This window comes from Haliotis rufescens, unplaced genomic scaffold (assembly GCF_023055435.1).
Source record: "Haliotis rufescens isolate VD_foot unplaced genomic scaffold, xgHalRufe1.0.p SCAF_112, whole genome shotgun sequence".
Classification (NCBI taxonomy): Eukaryota; Metazoa; Mollusca; class Gastropoda; order Lepetellida; family Haliotidae; genus Haliotis; species Haliotis rufescens.
Window position 1 is genome coordinate 321,461 of NW_025963794.1, and position 22,907 is coordinate 344,367.

General features: G+C 38.4%; 2 protein-coding genes across 2 annotated transcripts in view; both read left to right on the plus strand.

Annotated features, from left to right (window-relative positions):
• Positions 1-8,384: 8,384 nt before the first annotated feature.
• On the plus strand, positions 8,385-15,163 carry LOC124134564 (transmembrane protein 234 homolog). The gene is made up of 5 exons (XM_046499462.2): positions 8,385-8,720; positions 11,935-12,086; positions 12,822-12,888; positions 13,595-13,687; positions 13,975-15,163. Exons 1-5 carry the CDS (start codon positions 8,699-8,701, stop codon positions 14,037-14,039), a joined length of 399 nt encoding a protein of 132 aa, XP_046355418.1. The 5' UTR covers positions 8,385-8,698; the 3' UTR covers positions 14,040-15,163.
• Positions 15,164-21,257: 6,094 nt separating this feature from the next.
• LOC124134560 (multiple PDZ domain protein-like) overlaps positions 21,258-22,907 on the plus strand; it is a 314,294-nt gene continuing 312,644 nt past the window's right edge. The window contains exon 1 of the mRNA XM_048393058.1: positions 21,258-21,326. The gene's annotated coding sequence lies outside the window, so the exon portion shown is untranslated. The remainder of the gene's footprint in view (positions 21,327-22,907) is intronic.

Here is a 22,907-nt window from a genome sequence, read left to right on the forward strand (position 1 = left end):
TCTGCTTGTAAAACACGTCCTTGCTGCAAGAAATGACCGTAGGATTTCCTGTGATTATGTTCTCCACGACGGAGGTATGTTCACAGAGCAGGACATTATTCACTCAGTCAAAGGATCACTGTACATTCAAATAGGTCTTACAGCAACCCATGCTTGCCGTTAAAAACAGCTATATGTTTGTCGTAAGAGGCGACTAACGGGATCAGGTGGTCAGGCTTGCTGACTTGGTTGATGCATGTCATTGTATCCCAATTGCATGGATCGATGCTCATGATGTCAATCACTGGATTGTCTGGTCCATACTTGATTATTTGCAGACTGCCGTCATATAGCTGGAATATTGCTGAATGAGGCGTTAAACAACATTCAAACCAAAAAACAAAGCATTCAAATTCCGTTTTCATCTCCCTGGGAAGTATATAGTCTTATCTCGTGGGAGTATGTCCACATACATCACAGCATCATCGTGTGTGACCACAGATGTGTGTATATTCATTGATGGTTAAGAAGTTAGGAGATTTGTATATGTTTGTAAATAAATATGTGAATATTGTTTGGTTTCCGTACTATTTCATGAGTGTTTGTATGTATCGCGGAATCTATGTTGAAGCTGAATGTACATTCCTATTGAAATATAGTTTGAAGAGAATGCTATTTGGTCAGTTCTGAAGTCAAGATAACCTTATGTACAGATGATTGGGGTTCATTTTGAAACTCAGAACTTTTAGAATGATGTGTTACTGGAACTTACAACATTTTGAAGACCGCCTTCCTGGTCTGGTGGTAGAATATCTGCAGAAGGTCGGGGGTTTGATCCTCAGCTGTGTCATACCAAAACATGTTAAAAGATGGTACTTGTTGTTACCCTGTCTGGTGCATGGCATAAAGGGGATAAAACAAGGACTGGTTGGCTCGGAGTTAGTATTCTGTGTCTGAATGAGGTATTCATGTTAATCTGTGGCATGGTATCTCAGTGAGTGAGTGAGTTTGTTGTTTAAGGCATGCTCAGCAATATGACGGCGGTCCGTAAATAATCAAGTCTGGACCAGACAATCCAGGGATTGACATCATCAACATCAATCCACATTAACATGCATTAACCAAGTCAGTGTGCCCGACCTCTTACGACAAGCATAGTCGGTCTGTTTGTCGGTCGCCTTTTACGGCAAATATGGGTTACTGAAGACCTATTCTACCTGGGATCTTCATTGGTCAGTATCTCGGTGAGCGAGCACTATAAGATTGGCATCAGTCTAGACTTGTACAAGCAGACACACATACACATGTACAAGTACCCAAATCCAAATCATTAAAAAAAAAATTCACCTCACCTCACCTCTGGTAGGGCTGAGATGGTACTCGGTCGGGTAGGACCTGGGTAGGACCCTACCCGCATGACTACAGGTACGGTGGTTAGTCACGTTATATACTCTGTAATGACATTAACAATAAAACTCAATGGTTACACTACAAGTATAGCTAATCTTCTCATTTCTTTCTCACTATGCAGGCATTTGTTCTGGCCTTTATATGTTCGAGTAAGGATAAAGCGTCTTTCAATTGCAGTGTATACATGATCAGATCGTTTTATTGTGTATCTAAATAGTTTTTGCCAGGGCTGCGGTAAAACAATTCCGATTCGGAGATTTTGTACCCAACTCTTGAGAACTATAGCGGGTGTCGGTAGTAAATTTGGACTCGTCCCAACCCTAACCTCTCGCGAACATGTTAAATCTGGTCACAATATCTCAGCCACTGGCATTTAGGCTGAATGTAGCATCAAGTGAAACAGACGTCACTTGTGGATTTCAACTTCTTTATTATTTCAATACCAATTTCAGTACAGATCCTAGTTCCTTTGACTTACCATCTGCTTGATTTATATATGGGTACTCGCATCTGTGCATTGAAACAACGAAGACATTAACATTTAAATCCATGTCCAAAGCAGAGAACGTCACAGCAGAGTTACGCCCCTTATGAGTGCTAAAACCTCACCATAATTCCAGGTCGGTCTCCTTTTTGTGGGTTTCACCAAAGCTTGTAACGTTTAAGACCTGCATCACTTCAAGCTTCCTCGAAACTAAAGAGGATCAAGGCTTCGGCAACTTAGCTGTCCAAGCAATTTCGATTCATGTCTTCACATTTAATTTGAGCACGAGGAAGGGATCGAAGCGTTATTTTCATTATTAAAATGTTATTTAAACAAGTTTAGTACTTAAAGACTTGAACTTAGGAGCACGCATTGACATGCCTTCTATGTGAAAATTCCAGTCTAATTTACTCAACAAGCTGTGTGACCCGTGAAGATCCGGGGTAGAACAGGTCTTCAGCAAACCATGCTTGGCGACTGACGGGATCGGGTGGTCAGGCTCGCTGTCCTGGTTGATGCATGTCTTCGTATCCCAATTGCGTGGATCGATGCTCATGATTTCACTCACGGGATTGTCTGGTCCAGACTCGATTATTTACAGACCGCCTTCATATAGCTGGAATATTGCTGAGTGTGGCTTTTAACAAAAACCAACCAACCAACCAACCAACAAGCTGAGTACACTGACATGGCTTTGTTTGTTAATGCCGCACTCAGCAGTTATCCACCTATATGACGGCGGTCTGTAAATAATCGAGTCTGGAACAGACAAACCAATGATTGACATCATGAGCATCGATCCACGCAATTGTCTGTTCCCTCTGTCTGTTCAAGTGATATGATTTAACTGGAACCCTTGACAACAACTCTTTCAGATTATGACCTTGACCCTCAACATGGATGAACAATGACTTTGTCTCAAACAATCGTTATGGCAATAAATTAGATATATGCGATATATCCTAGAGATGTCTGAGCAGTTTTGGACAAATGTCAGTTGAGACAAAAACTAGAAACGAATGTCTAACTGTTAATGAGAGCCATGCATTAAGCTGCCGTAAAGTACAACTTAAGTGCTCATGTCATTCAATTGTGTTTCGTTTGAATGAATCGGTAATACAAATAGGAATAAAGTTTAAGAGATTAAGTTAATTAGGGATGTTAAAAGACAGCCACTTGACAACAGCACCCAATCAGTGGTCACAGCGAGGTAATGGAAACAAGGCATTTAACTTTTCTCCAGCTATTTTCAAAAGGTAATCTGTTAGAAGTTAATGGTTATCTTACTGGTCTTAACATGTAATATATATTATATATTAGTCACAATGTGTCTGGCAGACGAAGCTGCATGTATGCTTATACTGATCATGTGTAACCAAGTGATCAAAACTAAATGATGATGTGTATCGCTAGCAATATGGATATTTCTCGAAAAGCCCGCTTTGCATTTTGTCAAATCTGTATGCAATATGTATTATCGGCGGAATGGCTTTTTTTTACGTAACCAGTATTAGCACACATGCAGCCACCTACATTAAATAATAATGACGATATTTCGTGATTCTATTTCAAGTGGCGAGGACAATAGGCCTGATAATGTATCAGGACTACTCAACCAACCAAACGAGTGGGTGGAAATACACCCCTTTAATAAATAGTGAGTGAGTGAGTATGGTTTTACGCAGCTTTTAGCAATATTCCAGCAATATCACGGCGGGGGACACCAGAAATGGGCTTCACACATTGTACCCATGTCGGGAATCGAACCCGGGTCTTCGGCGTGACGAGCGAACGCTTTAACCACTAGGCTACCCGACCGCCCCCTTTATTAAATAAAGCCATAGGGGTCTTAAAACATACAGAGGATCTAACACTCGTGTCCACGCGTGTCAAATATATAACTCAAGTTGAAAAAAAGGTTTAAAACTTCGAGGCTTGTTATATATTAATTTTTTTAAATCTTAACAAGTCTTGCTATATTTGATATCAAAAGACACGAGGGTGGGATTCTGTTTATCATCAAAAACCTTTCTTCCTTTTTTTCTGTCTTTAATTAAGAACTAAACGACGAGTGAGAGTTGTTTATCGTACAATAAAACACTGCAGTGAGAGTAAACAATGAGGGGCGCAAGATATCAACATTATGTACAGCATCCTTAAGGATGTTGATAAAATGTACAAGCTTTAAAAATGTTTACCCAAATTTTAATAATGTTGACTCCCTGAATAGAATCCGACCTCGGAAATGTCGGACAAGTCCTTTTTACGAACAGGTGGGTTAAGTTCGGTATTTATCGCGTATCTGTCTTATATTTAGCAGTAATATAAGATAACTTCGTGATAAATTGCAAAGAACATTAAAGAACGAAGCGTGTTTATTTGACGATAAAACATTGTTCAATCATGACGTCATATCTGGAAAATTCGAAGATGCGCTCGCAACTTGATGAATTAACATTAATACGTAATGTACTTCCTGATTTCAATTTTTCGTTCGGGCATCGCACCTACACAAAAGAACACAGCAGTAATATTTCCTTTTCGCCGTTTCCAGCGTGTGGTTGCCTACGTTAGCCTCGCTTTCGATTTGACCTCAAGGCCATGCATATTGGCTTAGAATGGTCTATTTCTTGATCCCAACCAAGCGATATCGCCCATGAAAGCCAGTTTTGGATGATTGAGTTATAAATTAAGATAAGAGTGCCAATGGGTGATTCTGACGATACCATGCTTTACAACCAACGAACAGAGTTCTAGTAAATGAGGAAACAGTGTGTCATAAATGAGAAGCGTTAATGTTATTCAGAACATTTCACAGACAATTTTCTTTTTAAAAAATCACCCAACATAATTGTCAGAATACTAAAACATCCTGACGCCATCAGTTTTACGTGGGTTTATTTAGGAGCATCTTCCCGAGGCAAGAGAGTTAACTGGACTTTTATAGTCAGTTAACTCACTTGCCTCGGGAAGATCATTTAGGAGCAGCATTTTATCGATCCGTTTCCGATCAATAGTATCCGGATCGCATCTTGGATCACGGAATATCTTTCCAAAAGATTGGTTTCTGCCTCAAAGAAAGGTTTTGGTGAAATTGTTCCGATGTACACTAGGCTCTCCTTGTGCAGGTCATCTCGGTCAGCAGGGAGAGGAAGCCATATTAGTAACAGCCATCTAAGGCATCGCAATTGAATGAGTAGGCATGGCAGAAACATTTGAACGTAGGTTTCGAGTAACAGATTCGCCCTGATTATTATGGGTTTGTCAGCACCATATCCCTGCTCCTGTGTTTCACCAAAGTGGTTAAGGTTTCATTCTGAAATCTTTTGGTAGTCCTCCACATCAGGCTGACACGCCGTGGCCATGGTGATACGCCTGAACTACTGTTTTATTAAACGCTCTTCATTGCTTTATATCACGGTGGTCACTGTCTACGAAATAAGTAGAATACTATCAAATCCTGAAAACTGGTCCTTTCTGTCCCATTGGGAGTTTCATCCTTTTAGTATACTTCCCGTCGATGGTGTATACAAAGATAACACACATAGGATTGTCAAATGGGCAACTATCACTGTGGCAGAAAACTAATATTGCCTTTGCTGTGGCCATGACGGCATGGCAGAGAATTGGAGATCGTCGCAATTTTATCACGTGAGCGACTTTGGAAACCATGCTCATCATTATCAGGCCACGTTTACCAAAGCCATAAAATGTCCCCCCATATATATCAAAATGAGGGTAAAATATAGCAAAAGAGAGTTTTTCATAGCCAACACTTTCTCTCTCACCGGCGGTTGTGAATTTTACTTTTTGTAAACGATACCTGCGCTTAAAATGAATAGGAAAGTACACAATCCTCTCTTTGGAGTTGACAATTATATTACCAGCTGAAAAGGTTCTGGGTTTAAACAAAGTAACAACTTTCTTAGTGTTATAATTGTAAGTCATTAGTTTTCTTTCAGAATGCAGGACAGACATGACAACCAGGAATTGATAATCTGCAACAACCTGAAAACAAATCAGTTGTCCTTTCAAACCCAGTTTCTGGTGCTGGGCCATCATACTGTATTGAAACATATGATCGTATGAATTTATGATGCGGATGTAAAATATAATCGACCTTCTGATATCAAATGCCATTCTCTGTATTTTCCCTGTCTTAAGTAGGAATCCAGTAGGGACGAAATTCGCTTTTCTTGAATTGAACACAAGAAGGGAATTAACTTGCGTTAAAGGACGTCCACGGAGTTTATCAAATATGGATGTCCCGCTGTTTTCTTTCATGTTTGAAACTGTCTTTTCGGGTTTTTGCTTGACAGGCAATGAACTACGGGCTTCTGTGTGTATTGTGATTGGCGTCAAGGTAGAACCTCCATCAAACAGCACCTGCTTACTTACGGTTAGTCCAGAGATGCCAATAGAAGCTACTCTTTCCTTCTTGGTTATGACCACTTCTTTCTTCAGAGAAATAACCTTGCCTTGGGATACCCGTTCAACCTCATCCCGTACAGCTAGAGATTTTAGTTTCTTACAAAGAATGTTCTCCAAGGACCCAGCACAACCTTCTGGTGTTTGACAAGCCACAAAGCACTGTTGTAATGTTTTGGACACAACTGACACTCGCACATGTCCATCAAGTGTCCATTTGACGGATGATGGAAAAATCCATTCCACGTTATAACAACTGCGGACCACCCCGAAACAGCCGACTATGAGAAGCAGTAGAAATTTCATCGCAAGCTCTCCGTCACTTTCAACAGGATGTACACAAGTAACTTTTAATATCAATTGAGATGCTTTTATATATATGCGAGCCGGTTGCGTTTTAGCTTTTGATTTCTGTTGAGACAAAAACAACGCGTGTCTGTAATGAGAGCCATTAAGCTGTGATGTACAACTTGAGTGCTTATATTTCAAGAGTGTTTCGTTTGAATGAATCGGTAATACAAATGAGAATAAAGTTTAAGAGATTTAGTTAATTGGGGATGTTAAAAGACAGCCACTTAACATCGGCATCCAATTAGTTGTCATGTGAGCACAGGCAATGGAAACACAAGGCATTAAAACATCACCAAGTCCTTGTCTGTGTAATGCTGATTTTAGTGTTGACTTGCGAAATACTTTCAGGAGTACTTAGACACGTGTGCTTCTGAGGCTCATGATGATCATCCTCAATTATCCAGTTATATTTTGTTTTACCCATGCAAAAAAAAACAAGTTTAAAACAAATAATCGCTTGTCATAATTATCAAACTTTTTGCGTCGAAAACAGGATTATAATTTCTACATAACATGGCTGTCTTCATCATGTATAGGTAACGGAATAAGCCGAGTGGACACCTTATAAGAAATGCTCCCTGCTTGAGAGTCCCTTAATACTCGATGGTTCATTTATAGAATTGTTTTATTTTTATTTAAGTTTATACATAACTTTATTTGGGGGACTATATTATAAATATATGGAATCTAAGGTCAAATGTTCATGGGCTATGACCTTTTTCTGAACGGAAGACACTTATTTTTTGTTTGAAAACCAAGCATGTGTGTCGCTCTATACCTATATAGTTTGTTTAAGTGGGAAGTTATCGAGATCTCATTTTCACGTCATTTTGTAAAAATGCAAAACTGTTTGCACGAGCATATTAAGTGAATCATTACACAGATTGCAATTGTTTTAACAACAATCATTTTAAAGAACAAAATAGATAAAAGGAAAGCGACACCTCGTGAAAAAATTGTTTTTACGGCAAATTTAAGACTTTTAATCGTAAAACAAATCAGTCAAGATATTATATATGGCGCGTGACAAATCTTCGCGAATAAGGGAGACAAATTGTATGATAATGGTTTTCACTCGTTAAGTCACACGAGCTGATAAACTTAGAGTTCATTAAGAGAAGAGGGTCGATCGCTATACATCGTCTTGTATTTTGAATGAGATTCATAAAGGGAAAGAGTTCTCGAATGAGGTAGAACTCGCTCTAATGAAATATCTTAGTCTGGGCTCCTTGGTTTTATTTGCTTGTTGTTAAATGAAATATTCCAGCTATATGACGGCGATCTGTATATAATCGAGTCTGGACCAGACAACCCATCGATCTACGCAACTGGGATAGGCTACGATGACATGATTCAACCAAGGCAGCGAACATTACCACCCCATCCCGTCAGTCGCCTCTTACGACAAGCACGAGTTGTTAAGAACCAAAACTGACCCTATCTTCTCGGCGTGGTAACCATCTGATCCGTGAAACCAGGGAGACTATACAAAAGTATATCTTGATGCCCTTCCATTTCAAGTTGACACGTCCGTGCACGACTGACATTAGGCTACCCCAAATGAAACGGGTTTTTTGTTTCTTACAAATAGGTTTATGACGTCCGTTTTTATTCCCGAGAGGGAGATAAACTTTACAGAAGATGTAAATATGCGTGCTTTGCCAAAGTCGGTGGGACCGGTTAATGTTGTTTTGCATTTGATATCTGTTTAATCATTTGTCTTTAGGAAAATAGTGGCTGAAGTTGGAAAGGAATTTCTGGTTGTGTATCTCATGTCAGTGTTTATAGAAATAATGCACCATTATGTTCAATCATATAACTTGAAATAGCAGTGCAAATATGGCCTCTTCATCGACTGGTCAAGGCGTGATAATCTTTCTTATGTGATGTGAGGTTGTGACAGAATTTTCTAAGCTCTCCTCAGTGATACCGTGGTCCTATAAAAGTGTCGCGCCCTGCTATGGAGCTTGAGCCACATCCGCAGACGACTAGCTTCCGGGTGTCTGCTACAAAAGAGTGTTCATGTATTTTTGATGATCCTAGATAATGGCCGAATCTTCGAATATTGGTAAGGTCACATTATCGACCTTTATGATATGAATACGTAAATAACATGGTCATCATTAATAAAATTAATCTGTTATTACTATTTTGTAGTCCAAGCATTTTATATGTACGACTTGTCCAGTTTTCGATCATATAGTCAAAACTGCAACAACAACCTTACTCAAAGTATTTTTTTTAAATAATGATAGTGGATCTATATATAATATCTTTCATCTAAATATAATCTTCCTGGTACTGATTGATTTGTTATGATAAAAAAAAGTTTAACTCTTAGGGTTTTGTAGAATATGTGTACACATTTACTGGATCCAGATATTTTGTGTCAAATCTAGATCTACATAAATTCTAGGGCTGGGACGGGTAACTCGGGTACCCGGGCCGGGTGGGTACTGAGTAGGACCCGCCTACCCACAGGACGACCCGGACCCGTGGTTAGTCACGTGATATATTGTTTAGTTACAAAAATATCTAGAACTCTATGGTAACACAAGTCAATAATGTTCGCATTTCTTTCTGACTGTGCTCCCATTCCTTCTGATTTTTTATATGGTTGAATAAAGATATTACTTATTTCAACTTCAGTGTATGAATGACCGATTGTTTAATACATGTATATTAAAACGTTTTGCCAGGGCTAAGCTAAAAGTGTTCCCAGTTGGACATTTTGAGACATCTCCTAAGACCTACAGTGGGTAATAGGGAGGGGGGTACCCGGGTAGTCAATTTGGACTTGTCCCAACCCTAATAGATTCAAGAGTAAACATATTTCTGTACCTGGAACAGTGGCAGTGGTAATTGTCCAGCAAACAACTACAGCCCTAGAGTTCAATGACAAACATTTGAGAATTAAAAACTGGCACAATTGTTCCTCCATTATCCAACCAAACTTAAAAATTGTTTAGGTAGGCCTTGTAGTCATACTATGGGGAGCTATAAAGTGGTGGGACGTTACACCGGGCACCGGTAGATTTTTTGCTTCTAAGCACACTAAGCAAGAAATATCGATTCTTACCTTAAATGTTTGCTTTAATAATTGTTACATCAAACACTAATTAGTAGTGATAATTAGTAGTGAAAATGTAAAGATTTTTATTCACTGGGCCATACTTGACACGGCCATCTGTAAATCATCAGTGTGCCGGCTTTTGGGCCATCCTGTCTATGAAAAGATTGCATAGGGACCGATCCCTTAAGATCCGAGGTAGAATAGGTCTTCAGCAACCCATGCTTGCCATAAAAGGCGACTACACTTGTCATAAAAGGCGACTAATGGGATCGGGTGGTCAGGCTCCCTGACTCCCTGATTTGGTTGATGCATGTCATCGATCCCAATTGCGTAGATCGATGCTTATGATGTCAATCGCTGGATTGTCTGGTCCAGACTTGAATATTTACAGACCGCCGTCATATAGCTGGAATATTGCAGAGTGCGGCGTTAAACAACAAGCCAACAACCAAGCTTGGGGACCACAGATAAGAGTGCATGCAAGTATCATGATACGTATCATGCACCAAATCTTACGATTTTTTGTGATTTCATATTTATTAGGGAAGAGAATTTATGGATGTCAACTTCTTTATTATGAGGAACACGTTTCGGAGTATATTCACCTGATGAAGGAGTAAACATATACTTCGAAATGTTGTGTAATGTCTCATAATAAAGAAGTTGACATCCATAAATTCTCTTCCTTATGTGTTTTCTCATAATAAAGAAGTTGACATCCATAAATTCTCTTCCTTATGTGTTTTCTCATAATAAAGAAGTTGACATCCATAAATTCTCTTCCTTATGTGTATCACTTCTAAATGCCTTTCAAAGACTTGATTCATATTTATTATTCCAAAAAGGGAAGTGACTGACAAGTTATTTTTCTAAGTCCTTGAATTGAAGAATTGAAATCTATGTTGAGGCCTTGAAGAAGTGATAGAAGTGAATAGTAATTAAGATTAAACATGTTGCTTATGCTTTATCCTCCTGTGCAATGAAGCCTCTCAATATCAATTATCAGACCTTACTATCTACATTGCCATACTAGACCTATGAAGAGCCAGGGTAAAATAGCTCTTCAGCAACCCATGATTGCCGTAAAAGGCAACTATGCTTGTCGTAAGAGGCGACTAACGGGATCGGGTGGTCAGGCTCGCTGACTTGGTTGATGCATGTCATCGTATCCCAATTGCATGGATCGATGTTCATGATGTCAATCACTGGATTGTCTGGTCCAGACTCGATTATTTACAGACTTCCGTCATATAGCTAGAATATTGCTAAGTTCGGTGTTAAGCAACAAACAAACAAACACACAACAAAACATTGCCAAACTTACTAATTTTTTACCTTCAACTACTATTATCCACATTTCATTTAGGCATGTCTGATCCCATACTGTTCACCCGTTCAAAAAAGTCTTGTTTGACAAGCACAGGTTGATAGGGACCTGTTCTATCAGGAAATCCCCACATTAATAATCATTAAGTTATACATTTTAGAAGGGTTTCCTCAACATGGCTTATTAGGACTATGACTAAAAAAACTTTTTTCAGCTGTCTGTTGAATATCATAAAAAAAACATGTCAACTTTTGTGTCATTTATGACAAAACAAAAAAGGCAGAACTGTAGTTGATACATCTTTGTCTTCAACTGATGTGGAATTAGAAAAAAAAAGGTATTCGACGTAATAAGCGCCCAGGGCGCTCTCTAAATTAGAAATAGGGGGCTCTTATTTGAATATTATTTTGGTGGAAAAAACAGAGTTGAAAGATAAATTTCGTGGTTAATGCTGACGGTCTGAACTGTTTATATAATTTAATTGCCCGTAATTAAGGGTCCATATAACACACGAGTGCGTATTATACACGAATAAATAAGTCTTGTGTACATTGATCAATCGGTAGGGATTCTAATTGGGATTGTTCACTTGCCAATATATTAGCAAATATCGCCGTGGACGCTTATTAGAGCGGGGCGCTTATTACGTCGAATACGGTAAATATTTTTTACATACCCGTAGATGACACTAGAATGGTAAAACTAAAAATATTTGCACTTGTTTTACACATACCTGCTGTTTGTTTGAAATCTCCCTTGTTTATCTTTTGAGTAGAAAGACTTAATTCATTATGCCGATATGTTATGTTCTCATAAGTGCTGAAATAGTTCAGTTGTTTTCACTGCAAATGTATGTATCCAACATATTTTGAATGTTTGCAGAGAATGCCTTCTGGTTGATAGCTGTGGCAGCACTATGGGGATCAACAAATCCTTTCATCAGGAAGGGCAGTGAAGGGATTGAGAAAATTAAACATGACAGCAGGATAAGGCAGTTCCTTGCTGAACTAGGATTTATTTTCTTCAACTGGAAGGTTTCTATGAACTAATATTATTGGATAAAACCTAAATGTGTGTGAATCTTAAATTCCAAGTATGCACATGGGTAATGAATGGTCCCGGAGAAAAAATAATTCAATAATGATAAGACCTTTTCAGCCTTCAAAATTTGTTTATTTTAAGACATGTCCAGAGGACTAGTGTAAACATTATTTCACTAGTCCTGCTTGAATGAGACAAAAATGAACTGGTTGAGAATAATAGCTTTTAAATACTACTAGTCATCGAGGACTACCATCATTGTATATTTATTTGTCCCCAAGACAGCTTAGTAGTTTCAGGCTTACAGACTAGCGTTATATATTATATTCACGTGCTTATTGTACTGATTTTACAAAACCATGCTTTTTACATTCTTATACAAACTTGTGTGAAAGCTCTTCCCATATTTTATACTGGGAGTGTAATGGTTCACTGAATGTTTAGTGCATCATGATACTCTGCCACGATACATGTATTGTACTGATAGGTCTTGTATTGATACAAAACGATACAACTTACAAATGTATGGATTCAAATCTACTACATGTGGTTAAGTTAGGCTACTATTCATTTTCTTATAAAAAAAATGTCATGTGTTGAGTTTTCATGTATTGTGTCATGTATCATATTATGCATCATATCGTGACCATACTGTTAGGATAAATATTGTATCTTTCCAAAGTCTATTGTTACAACCCTAATCTCTACTGTTGTACTTCAATTTACAGTACTTAATCCCCTTCCTTGTGAACCAGTCTGGATCTGTCTTGTTCTACATAACACTAGCATCAGCAGGTATGTGACTAGTTTGTTTGAAGGCAGGTACCGGAAGATCGTTTTGCCCTATTGGCTTTATTACCTTCAGATGTGGCTATAAATGTTCATAATCATCTACCCATAGTTGCTGTAAAAGTCGACTATGCTTGTCGTAAAAGGCAACTAACGGGATTGGGTGGTCAGGCTCGCTGACTTGGTTGATACATGTCATCGATCCCAAATGCGTGGATCGATGCTCATGCTGTCAATCACTGGCTTGTCTGGTCCAGACTCGATTATTTACAGACAGCCGTCATATAGCTGGAATATTGCTGAGTGCGGCGTTAAACATCAAACAAACAAATTCATAATCATCTGCTTTTCACACCACCAATGTTTAACTCACTCACCCACATGTCATCTTCCTGTAACATTTTCATAGTTTCAGATTCTTCTTTCCGAAATTATTCATTATCGTTATGGTGAAACATGCAAAAAGATATTTTTGTATTAATATTTTGGATAAGATACATAAATCGTCATAGGTATTTTTTAAGAAGACAATTTTTATTGTTGACAGTCAATCAAATAAATGGTATGTATCACATCACAGTTTGAGGAATATACGAATTGGAAGGATGCAGCTGAGGCCATAACTGAACAACTGAAATTCAAATTAATATAGTGTTTAGATTGTTAGAAATGGCTTATGCAACACCTTTCAGTTGCTGATTCATGTTTTCAGAGCTGAGCCTTGCAGTACCTCTCACAAATTCCCTGACGTTCATTTTCACCAGCCTGTCCGGGAGGCTTCTTGGAGAGAAGATTCAACATTGGGGTAAGTTAGTCTCAAAGTTCAATTAATTCCAAGGGTTCAACCTGGCTCCAGGTGATATTTTCCTGGAAGCTGCAGCAAGTTTTTGGGAGCCAACACAATTGGAGCTAAATTCAAATTGAAATAAAAATAGTCTCTACGATAAGTCTCTATTTTCATATGCTGTGTATTCAAACATCAAAGCCTGTTATTCTATAGGATATCAGACAAGTTCTGAAACTGAGTTTTAGCCAGGAGAGCTACACAAACCTTTAGTATTATTGATGCATTTTCCAAAATTTGTGTTTCAGAAACATATGCAGGCATGGTCTGTGTGGTGATGGGCGTGGCTCTCTGTGTGTACAGCAAAACATGACAGTAAATCATTCTGTCCTCCACTGGGAAATTACAAAGTGACTTTTGAGAACATCAGAGAGATTTGCTCAATTTCTTCATGAGGAACATTGCATATCATCTAGCAGATAAAATCTGATTATGTTCAAGATAAAGGAAATTATGCATTGTACATACATTCTGCAGGACCATGGATCAAGTTCATATAAATGTTAAACATGTTTGAATTTATCCCTGTTCAATGAAAAGTACCTTAATTTACCTTTCCTTGGCAAAGTGCTGGATTTGTATTCACAGATCTTGAAAAGTGCTGGGACTTATATATGAACAAATCTCCACTCAAAAGATTTACGGAATTAATTATTGCTCTAATTTCATTGCTGTGTTTACTTCTTTGTCACTTAAATTGAGCAGCATTACAACTGGGTTCCTCTCTAGTAAAGTTGTCTTGGATTAACACTGCTTGACCATCCATCATAAGTGTTTCACATAAATGCCTGTAAGTAAATGCAAGTACGCTGTATAGTCGCAATGTCCCGTTAATTTTGTTTTGAAGGTGTTTTGAACTGGATAATTGGGAAATGCCTGTTGTCTTCGTGAGCTTGAACTTGAGAAGGATGTCTTGATGTTTTCCTTTGCTTTGAAATATGATATATATTGAAATAAAAAGATGAAGTGAATGAGTATGTTGGGATTTAAACCACTTTTAGCAATATTCCAGCTCAGTCATGGCAGGGGACTCCAGATATGTGCTTAGCACATTGTACCCATGTGGTTCATTGCACCTGGGCCTTCGGCATGACGAGCAAACTCTTTTACAATAAGGCTACACCACCCCCAAAAAAGAGAAACATCTGATTGTGAATATTTTTTAAGAAACCACATGTTTAAGCAATCAGTAGCATTGATATTATTTTTTTAAAAACAACTGAGGTTCATGTATGTTTATCCTGGTAAAATAGAAAGAAATAGATGGTTATCAACATCAAATACATTCACTTAAGAAAATCTGACCTGGGGACCATTATTTACACAGACATATTTTTCTGTCTCTCATTTCTACCAATATTTCATGAAATGTACCTACATTGTATTTTTCACTTTATATGATGAGGTTATGTGCATTAAATTTATTTTGTGTTATTATACCTTATTATTGTTGTTTTTGCTGTCACAAACAGGGCTCCGTAACAACATTACAGTGGGGCATTGTTCAGCGAACTTCATAATCTCGAAACAATCTCATTAAAATCAGATTTTAGTTTTTGCTACTGCTAAACAAAGATCTGAGGACAACCCATTAGGGGTCACGTCAGACCGACCTTACGCAAACTTTGACCTACCAGTGGAATGACTGACAAGAAATGATATTAGCCAATCAGAAGGCAGCTTTCTTGTGCTTTACGACACTAATTTCAAATTGGCGACTACGCTTTGAAACATATTTTGACAAATTCTCAATTAAAAATTTGTAACCTGAACGAAAGAACATTCTGGAATAGCTAATAGATAGTCAAGATTGTATGGATTCAGTCGTTAAGCCCATAACTATCGTTCGGAATACCCCGTGTTAAAGTTTTCGAGGTTGCATGATTAGAAATCACATTCCGACTGTCACTTTCATGATCTGGTAAGCGACATTCTGATTGGTTGGATGAAAGGTCGTTCTGACGTGACCCCTAATGGGATGTCCTCAGATCTTTGTTTAGCTGTAGCGAGAACTAAGATCTGATTTTAATGAGATTGAATCTGGAAAAAGCCTTTCAATGGAAACCAAAATGCAAGAACAGCATCATTTCACAGTTCATCTCAATCATAACTGATCAGCAGACAGACACTTGACCAAAGGCCAACTGACCTCGGTGTATTGAGCTATTGTGATTTGGGTCCAAATACGTAGATCCCAATACATCAAGAATGCTTGTCATAAGAGCACACTAAAATGTGGTTCGGGTGGTCAGGCTCTCTGATTTGGTTTATGCTGTGGACCGTGCATTCAGGAACATGTTTGACTGGTCAAGAGTTGTTTCTTGTTTAACGCCACACTGAGAAATAGTCCATCTTTATGACAGCTGCCTGTAAATAAAATCAACACTAGGACAGATAAACCAATGACTGATTTGAGAGCTGTCCCATGCTATGGGGTCTGATGACACAATCTAATGCTGCTGTGCCTTACCTACCTCGCATCCTACAATAAACATATAAGCAGCTGGGGCACAAAAGACACTTCAAGTAGGTTCAACCTCAATGTGTGCTGACAAAGACAAAGAAATGATATATTACACAAAGATTTCTTTGAGAGGCATTTAGAATTTGGAGTGCAAAGTAAAGATATATGAATGAACAACTTCTTTATTACAATTAGAAGAGTTTGGGTGTAGGTTCTAACACACTTATCAAGCAAGTGATGAAGTTATTATTAATACTAAAGAACTTCTTTCTCAAATCATTTTCGGTAGGCATTTTTAAAGAATGGAATGTACAATTATAGGATACAAAATGCATTCCAAATTATATTTAGCGCGGATCTACAGGTAACCTACATCTATATTAAAAATAATCAGAATCTCCTATATAACGTTAACGTGGGTGAGTGAGTATGGTTTTACACCGCTTTTAGCAATATTCCAGGAATATCACAACGGGGACACCAGAAATGGGCTTCACACATTGTACCCATGTCTGGAATCGAACCTGGGTCTTCGGCGTGTCGAGCGAACGCTTTAACCACTAGGCTACCCGACTGCCCCTATATAACGTTAACAGTTTGTCAAGAGCCTATACAAAGCATATGGAACCAGCCTAGTGATAATTAGGAGATAAACATACTGTGTTTTCAATGTAGAGCTAGGTTACCTGTAGATTTAACCCCGCTAAATTGAATTTGGAACCGAACGCGCAGCGTGAGGTTTCAAATGTTAAATTTAGCGGGGTTAAATCTACAGGTAACCTAGCTCTACATTGAAAACACAGTATGTTTATCTCCATTCTACCATGACTATATAAAATGCGAACTCTTTGGTGTTAGCAAATATACTGAGTGAAGCGTCATGGGTTGAGTTCAGTGTTTTGAGTGCGTTATCGATCTGAATTACGGAATCACCGAAAACAAAATATGGTGCTGTATATCCTCAAGCAGTTTGTTTATACCGTAATACTTCAATCGAACATATGACAGGCATTGGAAGCATATAAGCACGGCAACTTGGTAAGCAAACATGAGATGGGCATCCGTAAAGAAAACAAAGCAAGCTTTGCAAGGCTTTCGCTCTACATCGCACGTCACCATTATGACGTCATGCCGCTCATTGTGACGCAAAAGATATGACGTCACAGTCATATATGGAAAAGCGCCAAAATTCCAAGCTCTCTGTTGTCTCCAAAAAGTAAATACATTCCCTTTGTTGATTTCTGTCGTGTTTTTCTGCACAAAATGTATTGCCACACATCCTTTGTATATTGTATTAACCGCATCTGTGCATTTTGTAACCTGTAATTGCAGATATAATTATTTAAATACGCCTACCGACAATGACTGAAAATAGTACCATTCTACGAATATTAGCTTCCGCGGTGAAGCGGCCGTCAAACCAGCTGTTTCAATCAGAGGGGGTTTATTGTGATTTAATAGCCTCTGATTGACCAATCAGAATCGAGTAAATTCCAAATTCATGGTAGAATTATACTTATTATGCCTCAAAGTGAGACTGACCAATCAGAGAGCAGAACTACTGACCCCACATGAGCCTGTATACCGTCAGTAAAATCCAAGATGGTTGTTACTGACCTAATATGAGACTGTATACTGTCAGCAACAGCCATTATGAATTTTCCAACACCCACCTCACATATTTCACATGGAAATTCTGGTACAGAAATTCGTTATTCGATACTGTTTTGTGTTTTAATATAATTAATTGTGATGCGCAAAGACTGTTTATTAAAGTAACCATGTTCGTGACTTTATTTATAAAAAAATATAGAGAAAAAAAGCTTATAACGGAGGTCACTGAGTTACAAATAGCAACGTCATAGAACATACTATAGGATGACGTCACAAACAAGAAACGTGACGCCAGTGACGTCACATAGCAATAGAATAGATAGCAGCCCGTCGTTAGGGGAAAGCGGACTGCTATCAACTTACAGTGGCCCGCAGATTTCTGTAAACATGCGGGCATTTTTATGATAATTCTATCCATTTTAGCTATATTACTTTAAACGTTCACATTTGGTGCATTATATATTCCATTGTTAACGTTTATGTTTACATTAAAGCGTTGTATCGGAAACATATGTACTGGTTCTGTCGTTTATACCGGTTGTAAGTGTCAAGTTTTCATTTTGACATGACACGTGCGACAAAGATACCAAATAGCGTAAAGTTTTCGGCATAATTAATTCGTTATGGTGTCTTTAGTTGCCGTATACGGCAACTAAAGACACCATACCTAATAATATGTGCATGAGTGAATATGGTTCTAAGCCGCTAATTATAGCAATATTCCAACAATTTCACGGAGGGGGGCACCAGGAATTGGTTTCACACTTTATACACGAGGGGAATTTAGCCCGGGTCTTCGGCGTGATGAGCGAACGCTTTAACCACTTGGCTACCCCACTGCCCCTATACATACGTCATTCTACACGGATAGGTATATATTGTAATACAAGTCCAATGTCAACTCAGGGGTTTGGGTAATATGCAAGTGTTATTTTACTGTTTGTTTAGGGCCATGGTGGCATATTGACAAATAGTCTTATATACGAGGTGCTTGCAGTATCAATTTAATCACGTATATCAATGCGGTTTACGTACATGTAGTCTATTGACAACGTAATTTTGTGTATATATGAGTATTGCAAATTTACATTAAACAATAGCGGGAATGTGTGTTCTATTCAGATTCAGTGCACAGCTGTATATAATGTCATGTGATTGGACATCATGTCAAATTGTCAAGTCGTGTCAACATGCATATTTCCTCTATTATTGTTCTCGACGTATATTTACTTATACATTTTAAGGAAATGTTATTTTCTGCCCACTCTGTAAATCTTTTGAAATACAAATTCAATTTTTTCACCGAAACGATTGACGCTTTTTCCGAACATTATTTTGAAATTCTTCATTATCTGACGTTAAAACTTATTGAAAAGGATGAAACTGTGTGATTTAACAATACTGATACAGAAGGTTTTCTTCTACTTTATATATATGCTTATCATATCTATTGAGAAATTGGGAGCGCGGGTGGCTCAGTCATCTAAGGCGCCGCGATTCGCTGTGCAGAGTTGCGTCCCTTTGGCACGCCAGAAACCTATGATTGTGTTTTTGAATCCCGGTTCGCCCCGATTACGTTTCCAGGTTGGTCAGCACCATACCCGTGCTCGTGGGTTTCACCGAAGTGGTAAACGTCTGAGGCCTGCATCACTTCGGGATGCCCTCCCACATTAAGCAGACACGTCGCCATATAACTGGAATACTGTTAAAAGCGGCGATAGACACAACTCACTCACTGTGGAGAAATTAATAACGTTTGTATCCCTGGCTCGTATCCATGCATCATGAAACACTATTTGTAGTTTGTTTGTTTCATCATTGTTTAACACCGTACTCAGCAAGATGACAGCTGGATAACGGTTGTCAGTAAATAATCAAAGTGTGGACAAGACAATCCAGTGGTTGACATCATACGCATCGACCTCCGCAACTATCGGGTACGTTGACATCAACTCTTTTGGGAGCGTCCCCTTGTTATGATAACCCAAAGGAATTGTAGGTTTATGAACCTATGTTTATTCTTATAAAGGACCCATTTATCCTAATAGGCCTGACCACGGCTAGGTTTATTTGTGTACATATACGAATTCATGGGGCTGACCGAAGAATACTGATTATGGCAGATATTGAATGTCGTCCAGTGACTTGCTGAGAACATCTACCCGGAAAGACAAAATAAGACATGACATATATATCGCTTGGTGTAAATGCACAGTCCTTGAATGACAAAGGACTGCGCATATACAACAAGCAATATATGTTAACAATGTATCAGTATGTGACGGTGGCTGTTTCAAGAATATATATGTATCCATTTCTCTAACTTTGTGATACATTATCACTTCAAACACATGGACTAAAAGTGTTGTACACCATGTGATTATTGTTTCTAATAATAACGTTTGAAATCAAACTTACAGTCTCTTACACCGCACTCGGCAATACTCTAGCTATATATGACTGCATAATTTAAATATTCCAGTCGAGACCAGACAACTCGCTGATTGAGATGACGAGCAACGACCGACGCAGTCGGGGTACAGCGACATCATCATGCTTGCAATGAACCAGGTAACAGAGCCTGGCCACCCGATCCACGATGTCATACCGCACGACAAACACAGCCTAGATTGATGCTTTGGAGACCTTTATAACCCGTAATCCCCACGGGGTGCAAACGACATTCGTACGAATTAGTTAATCATACATATAGGCGAAATTATGACAGGTCCACGGAGATTCGCAACATGAAAACAGAGACCATATATATATATATATATATATATCGGTATATGGTCTCTGTTGATTATTTCCACACGCCGCTATCATTACAGATCTATACCCTTACGAACAACGACAGATGACATATGACATGTACATATATCGTCGGATCACAGGTTTAGATTTCGGACGGCCATGTTTTATCCAATCTCATTGAAATCAGATCTTAGTTCTCGCTACCGCTAAACAAAGTTTTGTTTAGCGGTAGCGAGAACTGAGGTCTGAGTTTAATGAGATTGTGTTTTATTGCGATTACTCGCGCTATGACGGGGGTTGTAGCATCACACAGACATTGTAAATACTCAGATGATGGCTTGTTTTTAAGAGAAGCTGTCTTTTAAAAGTGAATGAGATGTTCACAGTTGTTTATGTTGTTAGAGAGAAAACAACGAATCGTTCTTTGTGAGGCGTCCGAAAAACCATAACACTGGACCGGGATACGCATGTTTGCACGCATTGTAAAATTCAGGAAAACTCCGAGCATTCATAGCTTTGGGAAAGGAACTACTGATGTTTTGAATAAATTGCAAGTGGAAGGAACACGTGACAATTTTCGGACACTCTTCCTACTAGGAATTATCCGACAGGCTGCTGGTGCTTTACTGTTTGAGATAGCTGAAGGAAAATACTATAACAAAGGAATGTGTATTTACTTCCTTTGGGACGCGCATGCGCTGTGCATTACGTCCGAGATAAACATCGAGTGCGCGTAATAGTAAAAGTTTTGTCCTCCAGATTTTCGTAAGTTTGCCAAGTATTATACTCGCCCTTTAAACGGGAATAATAACCAGTAAATGTAGTATCTGTGGGAATAAATGTAGATTTAAAAGGTTTTAGGTGTGTAGCTGGAATTAGTGACAGGTGTCCTCTGTAGACCGCCGATGAAATTGACACACCTTCGGCCTCATCCCTTTGAAGTCTAAATTGAATTTTATTTTTGCGTATCATGCTGTCGATTTATATTGTCACTGTTTCAGCATGATTTAGATATTCCCTTGCTTCACATGATGATACAATTACTTGTTAGCATAGCTGCAGTGATTAGGTATTGACAACAATGCTGAAACAGGCAGCGAACAGGTTGTCTTACCTGTTACATCGTTCCTGTTAGTGCGCATAGGTAGATCACTCGAGTAGATGCTACAGGTGTATTAGTGTAGTTTGTGGTAAAACGCGCAAGTATTAGTGCAAATACCATAGCAAAAATCGAAAAACTATTTCATAATTTTAGTATTATCCATATGAAACATTTTACCGATAGTCTTTGTGAGAGCCGTTTGATGTCCAGGTGAAATCGACAGTGGTAGAATTGGATATAGTTTGGTTTAGTATGTTGAACTTTGATTTTGTCGTTGTCCATTGTTCACTAATCCGCACTAAATATTCTTACAGTTTAGGTGACCTCAAATTACGATTACCATCTGTTGTGAATCAAAAATGGAACATTTAATTATCCCATTCTCACTGTACAGTAAAGTATGGTTACTCAAACAGACTACTAACTTAAGTTTCTTATAAATGTAGTTCGTTGTAAGTATTTTGACTGTCAGACATCTCAATGACATAAAATACATAACAGTCAATACATGTTACGCATATATTATTGATAATTTCATTGACATACAGACACAAGAGTCAATTGTCAATTGTCAATTTAAGGGTGTAAATTGAGGACAAGGTTTCAGTACTTAATCCAGTTTAATCACGTGCCTTTAATTGTAATTTGCTGCTTTGAACAGCTGTTCGTGATGACACATGAGCAGCTCAGAGATTAACTGGTTGTTATTTATAAACATAAACATTGTCGTTCATAGAGTACAGACGGGACCACAAAGTGAGTTCGCTGTATCCGTTATTTGGTTGTAAGAGTTTGTTATATCCATCAATTTAAATGATAAATTATACAGCAAATGGCCGGGCCCAAAACAGTTTGTTATATCCGTCAGTAGAATTTCAAACATTTTGGGGGTATTACTATATTATGTTATCACGATTCGGCTAGTAGACATTGTTGGTTAAGTTCCATCCCTTACAGGCCCTTGTAGTGCATTATGATCATGTTTTACTTTACAGTAGGACCCGTGAAGACCCTGGGTAGAATAGGTCTTCAGCAACACATGGTTGCCGTAAAAGACGACTATGCTTGTCGTAAGAGGCGACTAACAGGATCGGGTGTTCAGGCTCACTGACTTAGTTAATGCATATCATCGTATCCCATTTGCATTGATTGGTGCTCATGATATCAATCACTGGATTGTCTGGTCCAGACTCGATTATTTACAGACCGCCATCATATAGCTGGAATATTGCTGTGTGCGACAT